The 16560-nt window shown below is 33.1% G+C and overlaps 2 protein-coding genes across 3 annotated transcripts; both read left to right on the top strand.

Moving 5' to 3' along the window:
* The first annotated feature begins 303 nt into the window (after positions 1–303).
* On the top strand, positions 304–6018 carry LOC108324964 (uncharacterized). Of its 2 annotated transcripts, none has more exons than XM_017557925.2 (8): positions 304–658; positions 756–851; positions 1666–1749; positions 2384–2544; positions 3133–3250; positions 3809–3944; positions 5001–5179; positions 5522–6018. In XM_017557925.2, the coding sequence occupies exons 1-8, from the start codon at positions 416–418 to the stop codon at positions 5759–5761; spliced, it is 1257 nt and encodes a 418-aa protein (XP_017413414.1). In that variant the 5' UTR covers positions 304–415; the 3' UTR covers positions 5762–6018. The 2 variants fall into 2 exon arrangements, with proteins under 2 accessions (XP_017413414.1, XP_052731445.1); XM_052875485.1 differs by having other exon boundaries at positions 529–653.
* A 2282-nt stretch (positions 6019–8300) lies between these two features.
* On the top strand, positions 8301–15213 carry LOC108325520 (PH, RCC1 and FYVE domains-containing protein 1). The gene is made up of 9 exons (XM_017558602.2): positions 8301–8744; positions 9217–9303; positions 9423–9512; positions 9601–9687; positions 9773–9874; positions 10191–12221; positions 12332–12457; positions 13713–14161; positions 14775–15213. The coding sequence occupies exons 1-9, from the start codon at positions 8700–8702 to the stop codon at positions 14938–14940; spliced, it is 3183 nt and encodes a 1060-aa protein (XP_017414091.1). The 5' UTR covers positions 8301–8699; the 3' UTR covers positions 14941–15213.
* Positions 15214–16560: the final 1347 nt, after the last annotated feature.

Genomic DNA, 16560 nt, shown 5'->3' with positions numbered 1-16560 from the left:
ATTTCACGTTTTGAGCTTATATGTAATTATATTATTTTGTACTTTTTGGTTATTTTGAAATTTGTGATCTTACTATTTTGAGTTCTTTAAGTTATGTTTTTGAAATAAAACTTTGATAATAAATTACTTCTGACCCAATTAAAATTTTGTTTATCCTTAACTTTAATTTTTCTATGTTAATAACTTAGACTTTTAATATTTACGAACTTGTCACATAATAAATAACTCTAGAAGTTATTCAGTGTTACTGGAAAAAAGAAACACAGACTTAAACCAATATTAAGCCAAAAAAATATTTAGGCAGTGCGGACCCACCGGCTTCTGTAGAAATGAAGATATCTTCGTGGTGTGATTTATGTTTGTCTATGCTTCACTTCTAGAGTGAGCAGAGTCTGTGCAAAGGATAAGCTCAGACATGGCCTCTCTCAATTCCTTCATTACTGCTGCTGCTTCTTCTTCATCATGTAAAAACCACTCTCTTTGTCACCCTCTCAAATCACCATTGCCCCTTGTTCGCTCTTTCACCCTTCCAAGAAACACTAAGAAGAAGAGAAGTGCAAGTGTTTGGCCTCTGTTCTGTGCCCTCAACAACCAGCCGTTGCAGTATAGGAACCTAGGAGACTCCGACCTCAACATCAGCGAAATCACTCTTGGTACTGTAAGTCATATTTTCTCGTACATTAAAGAAAAAAGGAACGACATTGTTATTCCTTCGTTCGTTTTCATTTTGGTTGGTACGACGTTGTTGATTTCAGATGACCTTTGGGGAGCAGAACACGGAGAAAGAAGCTCACGACATTCTTAATTACGCGTTTGACCGCGGCATTAACGCTCTCGATACTGCTGAGGCTGTAAGATTTGTTCTTCCAATCTTTATCTGCATTTGCCATGTGTGTTTAGATGTTGCTGAAGTGTTTCAATTTTTTTTTGTTATTTATTTCCATTCAATTGATTTCCCCCCTTTGAGATGATTTATGACAGTGTTGAAGAAATCAACTAATGTAGAAGATATGATCGAATGGATTGTTTAGGAGAGGAAAGGTTAGAAACTTAAGGAAACCAAACTATGATTGATGGATTTCAGAGATAATTTTTCTTAGAATTTGACCTCTCAACCCACACAACACGACAAAATTAGTTTGTAGAATGAGATTGACCAAGCTTAATAAACTTCAATTAATTTATATCTCTAATTCATGTCAGAATTAAGACAATTCCAAAGAGGTCACAGTTAAGGCAAGCTAGAGATGACAACTACTAAAGGGGCTTTGCAACAAATTTTAATGATTTTTTAATATTTAAAGGATTACTGAACATGGAATTTTAGGATTACCGAACATGGAATTTTAGGACTACTTAAGTAATTTTTTTTTTAATTTAGGAACCATCTCACGTACCAGGTAAGAGCATTAGAAGAGTGAATCTGAACCATACAATCATATGGATGATTAAGAGTGAAATAATTTTGACTATGATTTATGATTCTATGACCCTGATTAACTCTTCCCATCTCTCACGGTCTATCTCTCTATATAGTTAGTTAATTTAGTATTTATCAAATATGATATGATGTTTTGATATTATGCAAGATTCACTATTTGATTGCAAAAGGACCCAATCATTATCATTGCTATTTCATAATGACCCGGTGGTATTTGATTGCAGTACCCAATTCCAATGAAGAAAGAGACACAAGGAAGAACTGATCTCTATATTGGTAGTTGGCTCAAGTCTCAACCTCGTGACAAGGTATTGAATGCTCATTTTTCAACTGTCTATGCTGCTTTTCTATGAGTTCTGGAGACAGGGTCTGTTAAAAGTTCAGAGTAATATTTCACGATTGCTTTCAATGTGAAATAATGCTACTAAAGTTAGACTGTCTTGTTTGTAAGCGTATGAAGCTTTTGGTAAGTCGGTTTTGCATTGAGAAAAAATGCTCATTGAAACGAATTTTACTTTTGCTCGATTTGCCATTGTGATGCCGTGATACTTCATGCTATGTCACATATTTGTGTCCGTATGCTCTAAAAGACATTATCTATTGATGAAGTGCTGATAATTTTATGACTGACAATAGTTTATAATCTTTTATTTAAACAATGATGTCTAACAAATGTGATTTTAATTTAGATCTGTGTAATTGCAATTGTATATCTATTATGTTTTAAGAAATTTTATATATTTTGAAATCCATTTCTGTCATTGTATTTATCCTATCTTGTTATTAGCATAGTATCTAATACACTTAACGTATCAGTGCATCATCGTTTTGCTAATATGATGATGGACTGACCCTGAGAATTGGCTTTCAACTGTTTTGGATGGATTTTGCTTATTCCACTCTTAAGAATTTGAAACCATTTTGAAACATCTCTGTGAATAGATTATTTTGGCTACAAAACTATGTGGTTATTCTGAGAGGTCGAGTTACGTGCGTGAGAATGCAAAGGTTTTGCGGGTTGATGCCGTAAATATCAGAGAAAGTGTGGAAAAAAGCCTTAAGCGCCTTGGCACTGACTATATTGATTTGCTGCAAATTCACTGGTGAGTTTACACATCGCAAACATAAGTGGCTCACTTATCTTTTTCGTTACATTATTAGTTGTGCATGTAATTTGAACTTGTGTAAATCCGTAGGAAACTTTTTTATAGTTTTCATTGTTAAAAATGATTATTATTATTTTAGGAATCTTTGTGAATTAGTAGTGATATAGGGTCAGACTTGTACTAGTTTTTGTTGGGTCTATTGAGGAGGAAGTTCCCTCTGGGTTACACAAACACCAATGACATATGAGTCAACTATATAAGGAATCGACACCACTCTTTACCCAAAACCTTAAGGCAATGGGTTAATGGGTCTTTCACCTTTATATACTGCTCTACTTTCTCATTTCTATCCAATGTAGGATTTGGACTCACTTGGATTCCCAACAGTTTTGACTACAGACAACTTGATCTAGAATGTGACCTTTATTATCAGTATTGACAGGAGTTTTATGCGTTTGTATATTTACGTGATATATCATATAAACAAATAAGTTGCAAGCATTCTCCTACTTGCATCTTGAAACTGAAAGCTAGAAGGTTTTGAGCTATTGATTTTTTAACATACGGTGTACTGCTTCATTATAGGCCAGATCGATATGTTGCACTATTTGGTGAATTTACTTATGATCCTTCAAAATGGAGACCCAGTGTGCCATTTGTTGAGCAGTTGCAAGCCTTCCAAGAACTTATCAATGAAGGAAAGGTGACTTATGTCTATCAATTCACTTTATTCTTCAGCTTTCCTTGTGTCTAAGGATATCTAATGATTTCTACTGGTATTGGCTTGGAGAAGCTTAGCACTTCTTTTATTTGCTAAAAATATTTATTCCAAGTGAAATTATTGATATTTGCTTGTAAGTTTTAACTTTCTTTGCTTAATTTTAGTGTTATTTTTTACGGAGAAAATGAAGTTGAGGAATGGCAGAAAGAATAGTTTGACTCTCAAAAGTTTTGATTAGACGAGAGGGGTGAAATGGCCATACCCTTTTGTAGGCTAATTTGCTATGCTATTTGGCCAATGTCTCATCCTATTACAAGCCTGTAAATAAAAACAGACAATTATATGTCTCTTGGTTGGAAGCTTGAACCCATCACCTTCTTGTTCAATCAAGCTAGGATTCTCTGTCTCATCTGCTTACTTTTCCAAGAAATTTGTGCCAATTGTAACGTGAAATTCTAATATTCTGATCACAATGTCATGTTTCTTCTCTTGTCCATGAGATTGGGATTCAGTTTCTTGAGATTTCTGTGTGCATCATAGGTACGCTACATAGGTGTTTCAAATGAGACTTCTTATGGAGTGATGGAGTTTGTCCATGCAGCTAAAGTTGAAGGCCTTCCAAAGATTGTCAGTATCCAAAACAGCTATAGCTTGCTTGTGAGATGTCATTTTGAAGGTGAGATTGTGACATTCGCCAAAGGCTTGTATGGATAACTTTCTCAGCAAAAACATTTAGAAGAAAAAAAGAAGCAAAATCAAATAAACTTTTACCTAAACTAAAATAAGTATTAAGTGTTGGAGATCCAATATTGATTAGAGATATGGCAAAAAATAATATATTGATGGGTTCAAACCTTATCTTATTACATGTGAGGTTGAGTTAAGATTAAATTCCATTTTCTTAAGATAATATAGATCTTATTTTAGCCAAGTTTGTTTGGCGTCACCCCTTTATCGGATTCCACCATGGTTCCACATTCAAGATGTTAAGTATTGAAACTGAGGTAGTTTCTTGGGAATTCTACATCGACCGAAGATATAGCCAAATAATAATATTACATTGGTGAGTGAAAATTTCACCTTACCAAACAAGCTTTTTTGAGGTTGAATTACACTTAAATTTTACTTTCTTCAAGATTAGTTTTTGTACAAGTTAGAAATAGTCTTTTAGAGAAACTAATATAGTACAGTTTATACAAATTAACATATGTATAAAGTTAATTTTATCTTACGAAATAACACATTTGATTTTTCCTTCTACAAGTAGTCAGAAAAGTTATCTAATAAAGTCTCGTTCATATGACTTAATGTTTTATTTCTTAGTGTTGCAAAGCTGCTGCTCCTCCTGTAGCCTTGATAAATATTTTTGTCAAATAGTTGCGCTGATCATTACAAATCACATAGCGCCTTATGCATTGTTATTCGTGAAGAGTCCAAACGAGACAAAGTTGCACTCACTCTTGCTTTTAAGTTTTTTAAAGTCTTTTAGGCATTCCGTCCAATTTTCAATCCAAAATTAACAGAAGTGGTCAAATTTGTCAAGCTCGAGTCCTAAGTGCACTTGAACCTAAGATGAAAGGGATAACTTGAATCTTTGCAATAAAAATTGGTGACATGATTTGAGGATCAAAGTACATATATGACTCTAAGTTGGACGGGGGGATTGTACTTTTTCCCTTTTGTAAGCTTCTTTAAATTGTGTTCCTTTACTTGTTTTTTTTTTTTTTTGCAGTTGATCTTCTGGAAGTTTGTCATCCAAAGAATTGCAATATTGGGTTACTCTCCTATTCCCCACTTGGAGGTGGATCACTCACAGGAAAATATATAGATATAAACTCTGAAGCTTCAAAAAGAGGAAGGTTGAACCTCTTTCCCGGTTACATGGAAAGATATAACAAATCAGTGGCAAGGGTACACCATCTAGTTCTTGTATTTGGACTTTAGTTCTGTTTGTGTAAACTTCTCTGCAAATACATGTAAAAGCAGAAAAGAAGAGAAAATGAACTAAATTGAACCAGTGAGTTAAAAAATCAATTAATGCACATAAGTTTTGGAAAGGCCAAATAAGAGAACTTTTGTTGAAGTTAAGTTCATACATTTATTTGATCTTATACGAGAAATTTAATTCATATTATCTTTTCATGTTCTTCTATTATTGTTTGCAGAAAAAATTATCCATATAGTCTTAAGACTAAGTTCTAAAATATGGTGACAATACTGAAGTACCTACCTATTTTTGTTGCTGGATTTCAGGAAGCTACTATAAAGTATCTTGAGTTGGCGAAAAAGCATGGTCTAACTCCTGTTCAGCTTGCACTTGGATTTGCAAGAGATCGTCCATTCATGACTAGTTCAATTATTGGTGCAACCTCTGTGGACCAGCTAAAAGAGGACATTGATGCTTTTACAACAACTGAGAGACCCTTACCAGCAGCAGTCATGGCAGATATTGAAGATATCTTCAAGAGATACAAAGATCCTGCAATTTTTTGATCATTATACCTCTCAAGTTCACCATTGATTCAACATATTCCTCCATTCCTCTCTTCTCTATTCTTTTTGTCATGATTAAAACCAGAGTGCATATTGAATCGATACATTGAAACTAGGACTTATAAAAACTTATGTATTCCTCCCTCAGTTACAGAATGTTATCAGGCCTTACAATTTAAGACTCTAGTAAGTTATTGGGTGGTTTTGTTTAAGACATTAATGGCTATGCATTGTGTAAAGAATTTTACACTATCAACCGTTATTGGTAAGGTAGTTAAACTTACATGTTATACTACATACACAAAGGTTTATTTGTTTGAATTTTTAAAAGGGAATTAGTTTTGTAGTATTAATTGAAATGTTAAAGTTCATAATAATGTTTAATATAAGTTTATTTAAAAATTTTAAAAAATATCTTTATAAGTATCTTTAATCTTTATTATATATAATTTTATGTTTGATTGTTTATTAAGATTCAATAATATGCATTATAATAAAGATAAAAAAACTACCTAATGTAATTTACATCCAAATATAAATTTGGAGGGTCATGGCACCTCTCAGCCTCCATAATCACTATTCCTTGGGGTGCATATATATATATATATATATATATATATATATATATATATATATATATATATATATATATATATATATATATATATATATATATATATATATATATATATATATATATATATAACCTATTATTCTATACAAAACTTCTAAAAAATTTCATTGTTATTATCTTTTTCACTTGCATTTTCATTATTTTCACTGTGATTACTTGTCTAGTGAAAATGTTCTTTGTTTCTCATAAAACTTTTCTCACTTAGTGAAGTGCAGGCTTGTAAAAAATACTTACACTACATTTTTTAAATTTCACCTAACAAAAATTGTTCGCTTAATGAGTTAAGTACATACCTTATTTTCAGATTTTTGATATTTTCATTTTCGCTCAACTTCTCATTTACTAGCTTTGTGAATATATCTCATGACATAACTTTTCGCAAACTCACTCAACGTGTGATAATATATACCCATCGAATAAAAGTGTTGGAGTTTTATGGAAGAAAAATTATGCATTCTTGCTCATTTACTAGATGAAAACACACCAATTAAAATTATATCAAATACGTGAGACAAATTTAGCTAGATCATGAAACTAATTAGAATAATAATAAGTGCAAAACTAGTTCGGAATGCATACCAAAAATCAATACAACTCAAATTAGATTTCACACATAATAAACATCATTTTTCACCATTTTTCAATTCAATCTCATTGTTAATATCTAAATTTAAACCAGCTTCTAGCTTCCATTACATGAAGTACAAAATCCTAACTCAAAGGCTGTTCCTATGACTCTAACTCTGAGAAGATATTCTAATTATATAAAGAAAACTCTTATCAAATATCAGAATAGATCCTTATGATCGCAACCAAATAAAGATTCACTTTGAGTTATATAAATGGACCAAAAAACCACACGCAATACACTATACACTATACAAAAACGAACTTTTCTTGTTTAAAATTTTGATAGATTGGATGTATAGAATTCTCTATAAGAATTGTTTTTATGATTTTATCTTCAAACATATGAAGAATGAAATAAAAGATCTATACCAAAAGCAAAGAAAATTTTTTAAATTTTTTTTAGTGTGATAATAATTTTTATAAAATGAAACTTCATTAATAAAATTTATATTCATAATATAACATTTTAAATAATAAAATAATCAAGTGTCATATTTTAAAAACAACTATCATTATTATTTACTATTTTTTTTACTATTAGAAGTTATTAGAGAACTTAAAATATGATTAAGTCAGATATATTAAAACCACACTTTTAAAAAATAAATTACCTCCCCATAGCATTCAAACAACGTATAATAAACAATAAATAAATAATATATCCAGTAATTATTTTTCTCAACCGGCAATGTTGTAAAAAAACTAATTTTACCTCATTTAAAGATAAAGTTTAAATGCTTTTTTTTTATATATTTTAAAGTTAAAATTAAAAATAAGAGTTTCACATTTTGTGGTAAATGATCGTAGTCTGTAATTGATTTTGACTCTTCAATTTTAAATAACTCATGTCATGGTTAAATTGTAAGGTTGAACGTATCAACAATTATTTTGAAATATAACAAGAAATTAAAAATATATTTAACCTAAATTACTAAATAATAATATATTTTTATTTAAAAATTAAAATTAATAAAAAAAATCTAAAAAACTACAAAGTTAAATTTAATTTATTTACAAAAAACTTAAAAAAGTTATTTTAATTTATTTCTTTTTCGATATTTACTTCAATATAATATTTTGTCTTAAAGAAAATAAAATTTAAAATAAATAAAGTCAAATATTTCTCAAGTTATTTTATTATTAAGGACAGATGGTTTAACTATTAAAATAACATTATATAAACGCTATTAGCCCAACATTAGCTTTTTCCTTTTCAGTTTTAAAAGTAAATTTTGAACTGAAAACCAAACATGTCATTAGTTGGGGAACGTGGAAGCAGTTTCAAAAGGGCGCCAATATCTCATTCCCTTTCCTTTTACGTAACTTTCGCATCTCTCTCAACTGCTCAATCCAATCTTGCTCAGAAACTGATCACACACATGTTGATGCAACTTTCAACCCCTTTTGCAAATTTTCAATCTTTTTGGCAGTGACATGATTAATCGTCTCCTGGGTCATTCTCGGATTCTGATTCTATAGTACATGTCATGCGCAGCCATTGCTGCCATATGAGTTTGAGGTTCTTATTCTTTATTTTCCTTAACATTGTCCAAATTCTGGGGGGAAATTTTCATCTTGAGGTTTTTGGAGACTTTGATGAGAGGCCTAAGTAGAAAGCATGATGCTTGAGCTTTGTCCTCTTCTGTGGTTTCCTTATAATTTCTCTCAGATGGAATGGCAGATCTTTCTATCTTTGGAAGTTCTGAGCGTCTCGAGCAAGTTAGTTTCACCACCAAAAGCTTTTATCTGAAAAATTTAAAAGAATGTGTGGTTTGGTTAGGTTTGTAACAGAAAAATATTAGAACTTTTCTTTTAATTTCTCACATTAGGCATGGGTATGCTTGTTTGTTTGAAGTGAGTATTCATTTTTGAAGTTGTTATCATGGAAATAAAAATATAAATATTGAGGAATCTTTTGTTATGGTGTAGTTGGAGATAAGACATGCCTCCAAAGCTTACAGTTTGTTTCATTTCAAAATCACTTTATCTAAATGGGGAAAACACTAAGGAGTCTTTTTTTTTCTGGAATATAAATTATCACTGTGATTTGATTCTGTTGAGATTATGTTGCTTCGTGTTATAACATTGCCAGGGTTTCTATCTTTGGTGTGGCATTGCTTCTCTCTTTTGCTACTACCTTAACACTTCGGTGCTCCACTTAATTTAATTTTTGTCTTGTTTCTTTATGAAGGCGTTCATTACATTAAAAAAGGGCACGCAGTTAGTAAAGTATAGTCGAAAAGGGAAGCCGAAATTTTGTTCGTTCAGACTCTCATCGGTGAGTATGTGTGCTGAATAAAATTCAGCATACTGTGCAAACAATGGTGCATGCTTATTATTTATATATTGAATTTCATACCTCTTCATGAATGATTTCATATTTAGTAGCATTAGCAGGATGAAACAAAGCTGATTTGGATTTCTCATGGAAAGGAAAAGAATCTAAAATTAGCTGCTGTTTCACACATCATCCCAGGACAGAGAACAGTGAGTTATATGTTTGGTCTTTGGAGGCTAATTTCATGGTTATGTTAGCACTCTGATAAAGATATCTTGGGTTTCCTTTTAACTGCAGGCTGTCTTTAGAAGATACTTGCGTCCTGAAAAGGATTATCTGTCATTTTCACTGATTTACAAGAAGGGGGAAAGATCACTTGATCTGGTTTGAAAACACAGTCATTTTAAATTTAAATTTGTCAATTTCGTATAAATTTTGAATCTGTTGCTTCCCCTTTTCATATTGTTAGATCTGCAAGGACCAAGCAGAGGTAGAGATATGGTTTTCATGTCTTAAAGCATTAATTTCCTCTGGAGAGCGTATTAAGCGTGGAATAAGTGATTTAAGCAATGTGAGTTAAAAGAAATTGTTTGAATGACAGTTTGTTTTAAACTTATCTTAGTTTATAGGTTACACAGTTTCTACTTCCTATATATTCCTCCAATTTCTCAAAGATTAAAATCTAAGTTGGTCGTGGATACAAATATCAAATTTTTAACTACTTGGTCATGGAAACCATGAGAATTCTTGTTAAAGCTCAAGTGGTTTTGCACGGGTGCACACGCACACACACACATGTATTATGTATATAAATGTGTGTGTATTGTTTCTAACATCTATGTTTTTAGAGCATTTAGGTAAAGTAATTCTTTTGACTCTCCTTGCAGGATTGTGTTGACTTTGTTGCTGGAACACTAGAGTTCGCATCAAGCATTAGCCGTAGCAGGTTTTCTTTTGAATCGGCATCTCATGAATCTACATCGTCTTGGTCCAGGTCGGATACAAATATGGCACAGAGGACAAGTATCGGAGACGGTTCTCGTGTTAGTATATCAAGTATTAGCCACTCAAGTAGTGTAGGATCAGGGCTAGATGACATAGAATCTCTTGGTGATGTTTTCATATGGGGAGAGGTTTGGGGAGATGGCAATTCATCTGATGGATTGGGGAGCCAAGCTTCTGGTAAGATTGATGTGTTGACTCCTAAGGCATTAGAATCTGATGTTGTTCTTGATGTCAATCAGATTGGGCCCGGTGTACGTCACATTGCGTTAGTTACAAGGCAAGGTGAGCTTTTTACATGGGGAGAGGACTCTGGTGGAAGACTTGGCCATGGCTTTGAAAAAGATTTTGGCCGACCTCATCTTGTAGAGTCCCTAGCAATTACCAACATGTCTTCTGTTGCATGTGGTGAATATCATTCATGTGCCGTGTCTGTATCTGGTGACTTGTTCACCTGGGGTGATGCTACAAATAGTGCAGGACTTCTTGGTCATGGCAGTGATGTTAGCTACTGCATACCAAAGAGGGTGAGTGGCGCTTTAGAGGGACACCAGGTTGTATCCGTAGCATGCGGCGCATGGCATTCAGCATTAGCAACCACCCTTGGGAAATTGTTTACCTTTGGTGATGGAAGATTTGGTGTATTAGGCCATGGAGATAGAGAATGTGTATCATATCCAAAGCAGGTACAATTATTGAGTGGACAAAAGGCTATTAAAGTTGCATGTGGAATGTGGCATTCAGCTGCTATTATAGAGATTATGGATCCGTCTGGTTCAAACCCTTCATCCAAGAAGATCTTCACATGGGGTGATGGTGATCAGTATCGTTTGGGTCATGTTAACAAGGAAAATTACCTTCAACCAACTTGTGTAGCTGCCCTTGCTGATTATAGCTTTAACCAGATTGCATGTGGGTACACTATGACTGTTGCACTCACTGTATCTGGTCATGTTTTTACAATGGGAGGCACAGCATATGGTCAACTAGGAAATCCAAATTCTGATGGAAAAGTCCCAATTCTAGTCCGAGATAAGTTGGTAGGTGAGTTCGTGGAGGAAATAGCATGCGGAGCAAATCATGTCGCTGTATTGACTTCAAGAAGTGAACTATATACTTGGGGTAGAGGTGCCAATGGAAGACTAGGACACGGAGACACAGATGACCAGAAAACTCCAACCTTGGTAGAAGCCTTGAAAGACAGGCATGTTAGGAATATCGCATGTGGCTCTACCTTTACATGTTGTATATGCTTACATAAATGGCTTTCTGGAGTTGACCAATCTGTTTGCTCTGATTGTCGACAACCGTTTGGATTTACCCGAAAAAGGCATAATTGCTATAATTGTGGATTGGTGTTTTGCCATCCTTGTAGTTCAAAAAAGGCTTCTAGAGCAGCATTGGCTCCGACACCTAGCAAACCACATCGTGTGTGTGATGCTTGTTATGCTAAGCTAAAAGGTGCTGATAGTGCTTCAAACTTAAATAAAGAAATTAGTCGTCCTTCCTCGTATGGAAGGGAAAAATTTGAGCGGGCAGAGGTGAAGTCTTCCAGAATTCTCTTGCCTCCCATCACAGAACCCATAAAATACCTTGAGATTAGGACTATTAAGCATGGAAATATAGATGAGACTTCTTCCATGGTCCGAGCAGCTCAAGTTCCTATATCTTTGCAATTGAAAGATGTCGCATTTCCAATTTCGCTGAGTTCTGCACAGAATTTTTTCAAGCCTCTTATTCAGTCAAGTCATACTCAGTCTCCACCTCCACCAATTAGACCTATGTCACCATATGCTAAAAGAAGACCACCAAGCCCACCTCGTTCTACCTCCCCTGGATTTTCAAGAAGCCTTATTGATAATTTAAAAAAGAAAAGTGATCATATGACTCAAGAAGTCTCAAAGTTGCAAAACAAAGTATATTTCATAGTTCATACCTCTTTAATATCTATTAATTATGTTCTTTATTCTCCGACCAGAACTTGTGCCAATTAATATAATTTGTGTATAATTCTTTTCTTGCATAGAATAAAAGTTTGAAGCAGAAGAGTGAAACACAAGAAATGAAGATTCAGGAGCTTCAGAAAGTTATTGAAGAGGAATCTTCTAAGTTTAGGGAAGCAAAGGATTTTATTAAGTCCATGACAGATAAGGTATCATAATTCTATATTTTGACTTAACAGTTGAACTCAAGTTTATTCAAATTATTCTTGCTCGAGTCTTGGAACAATGTTTTATCCAAAATCCTATCGTGTAAAACGGATCACCATCCTATGTTTATGTGTATTTATTGCATTAAGTTTATATGAAAGAAACTCCGTTGTGTAGTCCCGACGCAGTTTTAGCATCTCTTGCATTTGTTTTATCTTTTCAAAGAGTTAAATTTGGAAAACCAAGACTGCATAAACATCTTATGATTGGGCAGATGTCCATGACAATCTACTATTCTTCAAAGTCTTTCGGCAAGAATTAGAAAATAGATAACTATCTTTAATGATTGTCAACATTCCCTAAAACTAAGCAACAAAAAGCAATCATTTAGTTGCAGTCAGGTTGAGTTTCACAGTTACATAATTATTGTTACCCGGATTTAATATTATCTGCCATCTTTAATGTTGATAATTTTTACCTTCTACACCTTAAAGGAGAAATAACTTTCTTCAAGATAGATGAACCATCTTTTTTTTTTGTATACTTGTTCCCTAAGGAGATATTGCAAGACACGAGCTTAATTTTTCAATCTAAATAACTCTACACAAATGAACCTTCATGACTTCATCAATGTACTGGTAATGAATTGGATTAACTAAAGTCATTGCTTGTTATGATAAGCTTAATGTTTGAAGGAAAGAAAAGGAAGTTGATCAGAATATCTGACTTAGGGCCTTTCTGGACGGACTTTCCAAAAAGACTCTTAGGAGGAAAATATGAAGTCGACTTCATAAGTTAAAATTAGCTTATCCATAAGCTAAGTCGTACAAATTTTCTAATATAATGTTTCTAAATTTTTATTTTTAACTTATATATGAACTAATTTTGACTTGTGGAAAAGTTAATTATATTTTATACTTCATATTTTTCTCCTGTAAATCCTTTGGAGAAGCTTGTCCAAACACATCTTTATCATACTAAGGTTTAGATTAGCTTCTAGCTAATGAGAGCTTTTCAATTGAGATAAGTATTTGATTCCTAACATACAAAATACCCCTTATAAGTTTATAGCCTATAGGTATTTATGAAGAAGTTAGCTGCAAAAACTTTTGAAAAGTTAAGATGCAAAAGTTGATTTTACCATATGCAAAAGGTTTAATACATTTATCTCCAAGGTTTATTTTATCTGCTTTGACGTTATTGCTTGTTGAGAAGTTTGTATCAAGCTGAACTTGCTTCTGCATTTGGTTTATTTAGTTGAGGGAAGTGATTGAGACTTTGCAATCTGAGATTCCTGACAATGAGACTTTGAGAACCATGCATGCTCAAGCTGAAGAGTTTCTTAATGAAGAAAAACGTTTGGAACCTTCTTCCTCCCAACTGAGCCTCAACTCTAATCCACAAAGTGCACCTGATGTACCTGCCTCGGATAGTAACTCTCCAAAGCTGAAAGAGCGAAGCGATGATACTTCCGGGGTTGTTCCATCCCCAGACGGAGAAAATACTTTTGAAGAAACCGGCAACTCATCTGCATCTAGTACAGCAGTGAGTACACCAAACTCAAGAAATATTTCAAGATTAAGGGACTCCAATGTACATTTGACAGAAGGAGAAAGATCAATCATTGAACAATTTGAGTCAGGTGTTTATGTCACCCTCGTTGTACTACCTAATGGTTACAAAGTTTTCAAACGAATTAGATTCAGGTATAAGAACTACTTCTTTTCTAACCAATTTCCACATATTTTCTGTCATTAGGTTTATCATTGTATATGTTGATCGCTTTTTAGAAGTTTCACAAAAAATCCTGCTTCGTAATGTGGCTACTGCATGTAACAATTTGTATTTTTGGTTAAAACGGTAACTAGATGTTGAAATCATTCAAGATCTTCTATTTCCATTCCGAACACCAATCATGTTATATCATACAAATTCGCTCTTATGGAGGTAGTGAAGTGCATTGATAGCTTCTCAACTTTCTTTTTTTTCGTTTATTACTACTTGATATTGATACACACGTACACTCATATATATATATATATATATATATATATATAGATATATAGATAGATTTAGATTTAGAAAGACATTTTTTCTTTTACAGTATTGGCATGAGGAAGGCAAATGTTACCATGATTATATGAAAAGCTTCTAGGGAATTTGGCTTTTTATTTATTTTTTCCTTAGTTTGATGGCAGGGGGTTAACACTTTGAAACATTATAATCTACTATATTGTACGATTAGAGTATTGATTTTCTTATTTTAATTGTTCCTGTCTTTAATATTATCTCTGTCTGTTTTCTCTTTTCCTTGTGCAGTAAACGAAGATTCAATGAGCAGCAAGCAGAAGAATGGTGGAACCAAAACAAAGATAAGGTGTATAGTAAATACATTCCACCACCACCCACAAAAAATGCAATTACTGAACCATCTGTTACCTCTACAAATGCTGAAGAGAATAGTGAGGCGTTACCTTCTTCCTAAACATATTTCTCTGGTTTACCTGGACATACAATATTCTGATGAAATGATTCAGAGAATAGAGGTAGCATCAGTCTCTCAAGTGTAAAAAAACTATATTAGGCTAATTACTGTAAAAAACATGTCAGTATCTACAGCAGTCTTGATATGACCTTGAATAGAGGATAGAATATGTAGTATGATTTAGAGGTAGCAAAATTTACTTTTGATTAACATTATTTGGATCTCACTTACCCTGTAACTCTTCCTCTATAAATCCCTTTTATTAGCTTTTGTATTTTTGGCCTTCAAACACAGATATTGTTATTGGTATTGTACATTGGTACATGTGTAATTTAGCTCCTCTACCAAATCTAGAGATTCAATTAATAGACGAATGATGAACTGTGCTCCAACCACACTTCACATAACAATAGTAAGAATGACACTAATAGTTCCATACTTCATGTTCTGTTAAATTTGATGTAGCAGGCTCTTGGTTCAACAGTGGCAGCAAGTGTGAATGATTAAACTAAATATCCTGAAATAGTTGTTTCAGGCTGATGTTACTACTACTAAAAGGATATGTTAAATAAAGTGAGTTCCCAGTTTTTAAACAGAAAGGAAAAGGCTATTTAAATAAATTTCTTCAAACACTTACAAAAGAAAAAAAAATGTAAAACGAGTCAAGTTTTTCATGTTGACTTAACTCTTACAGAAGATTTTCCATTCAACTTTTCCAAAACCAAATGTACACAGGTTATTTTAACATATGGAATAAGTTCAATTCATTTTATTTTTTATATTTTGTCTATAAATACTTATGAAGAAGATGATTTAAACAGGACCATAATACTATTGTGAAAAATATCCAAACCCTACTGTTTGTTGTTATCTCTTTCTAAGCAAGGTGGAGGGGACGGTGGTATGCTTTGTGGTGAGTCAAAAATCACTATCCTCTCTAATTGGCTGCCAAACATGGCCTAATCACAATGCTTCCAAAACAAATGGGGAAAGAGTGGTGTAAACTTTCAGTGCCAGCCCATTTTCCGTCGTCTAGTCTATTCAACAGGGGACATTCAAATCCTCAATGTCTTCCTTTGGAAAATGAAAGCAGATGTGTCCATAAAATGGTCATTTCATTGATAGTTTGAGATAGAGGAAAAGTTAGTACTACAACTTATCCTAACTTTTTATCATAAATTGATCATGATTACTTTAGTGTATTTTAAATAAGACTCAAATTATTAAAGAGGAGGGTGGAGGTGATTAGACTTAGACTGCAGATAAACTGATTTTAAGAAATCTGAAGATGAAGTGATTTTAAGAAGACTGAAATTCACATTATTAGAGAGGATGATTAGACTTCAGTATATATGAAATGATTTTATGAAATCTTGAAAATAAAGTGATTTGACCATAATATATGAAAAAGTTTTATGATTCCACAAAACTTAAGGCAGTGGCAATCTAACTGAAACAAAGAAAGTGTCATTCTTTTTCCTTTTCTGCAATGGGGAGCGGGGTTCTGATCAGTGATCAACCTGACTTTTACATTAGAAATAAAGAAAAGGAGCCCACAATACAACTCAAAAGTTGCATACTGCCACCACATGGGAAAACCTATAATATTGGTCTCTACAG

This window comes from Vigna angularis, chromosome 3, assembly GCF_016808095.1.
Source record: "Vigna angularis cultivar LongXiaoDou No.4 chromosome 3, ASM1680809v1, whole genome shotgun sequence".
Lineage (NCBI taxonomy): Eukaryota > Viridiplantae > Streptophyta > Magnoliopsida > Fabales > Fabaceae > Vigna > Vigna angularis.
This window is presented reverse-complemented; position numbering and strand designations above follow the sequence as displayed.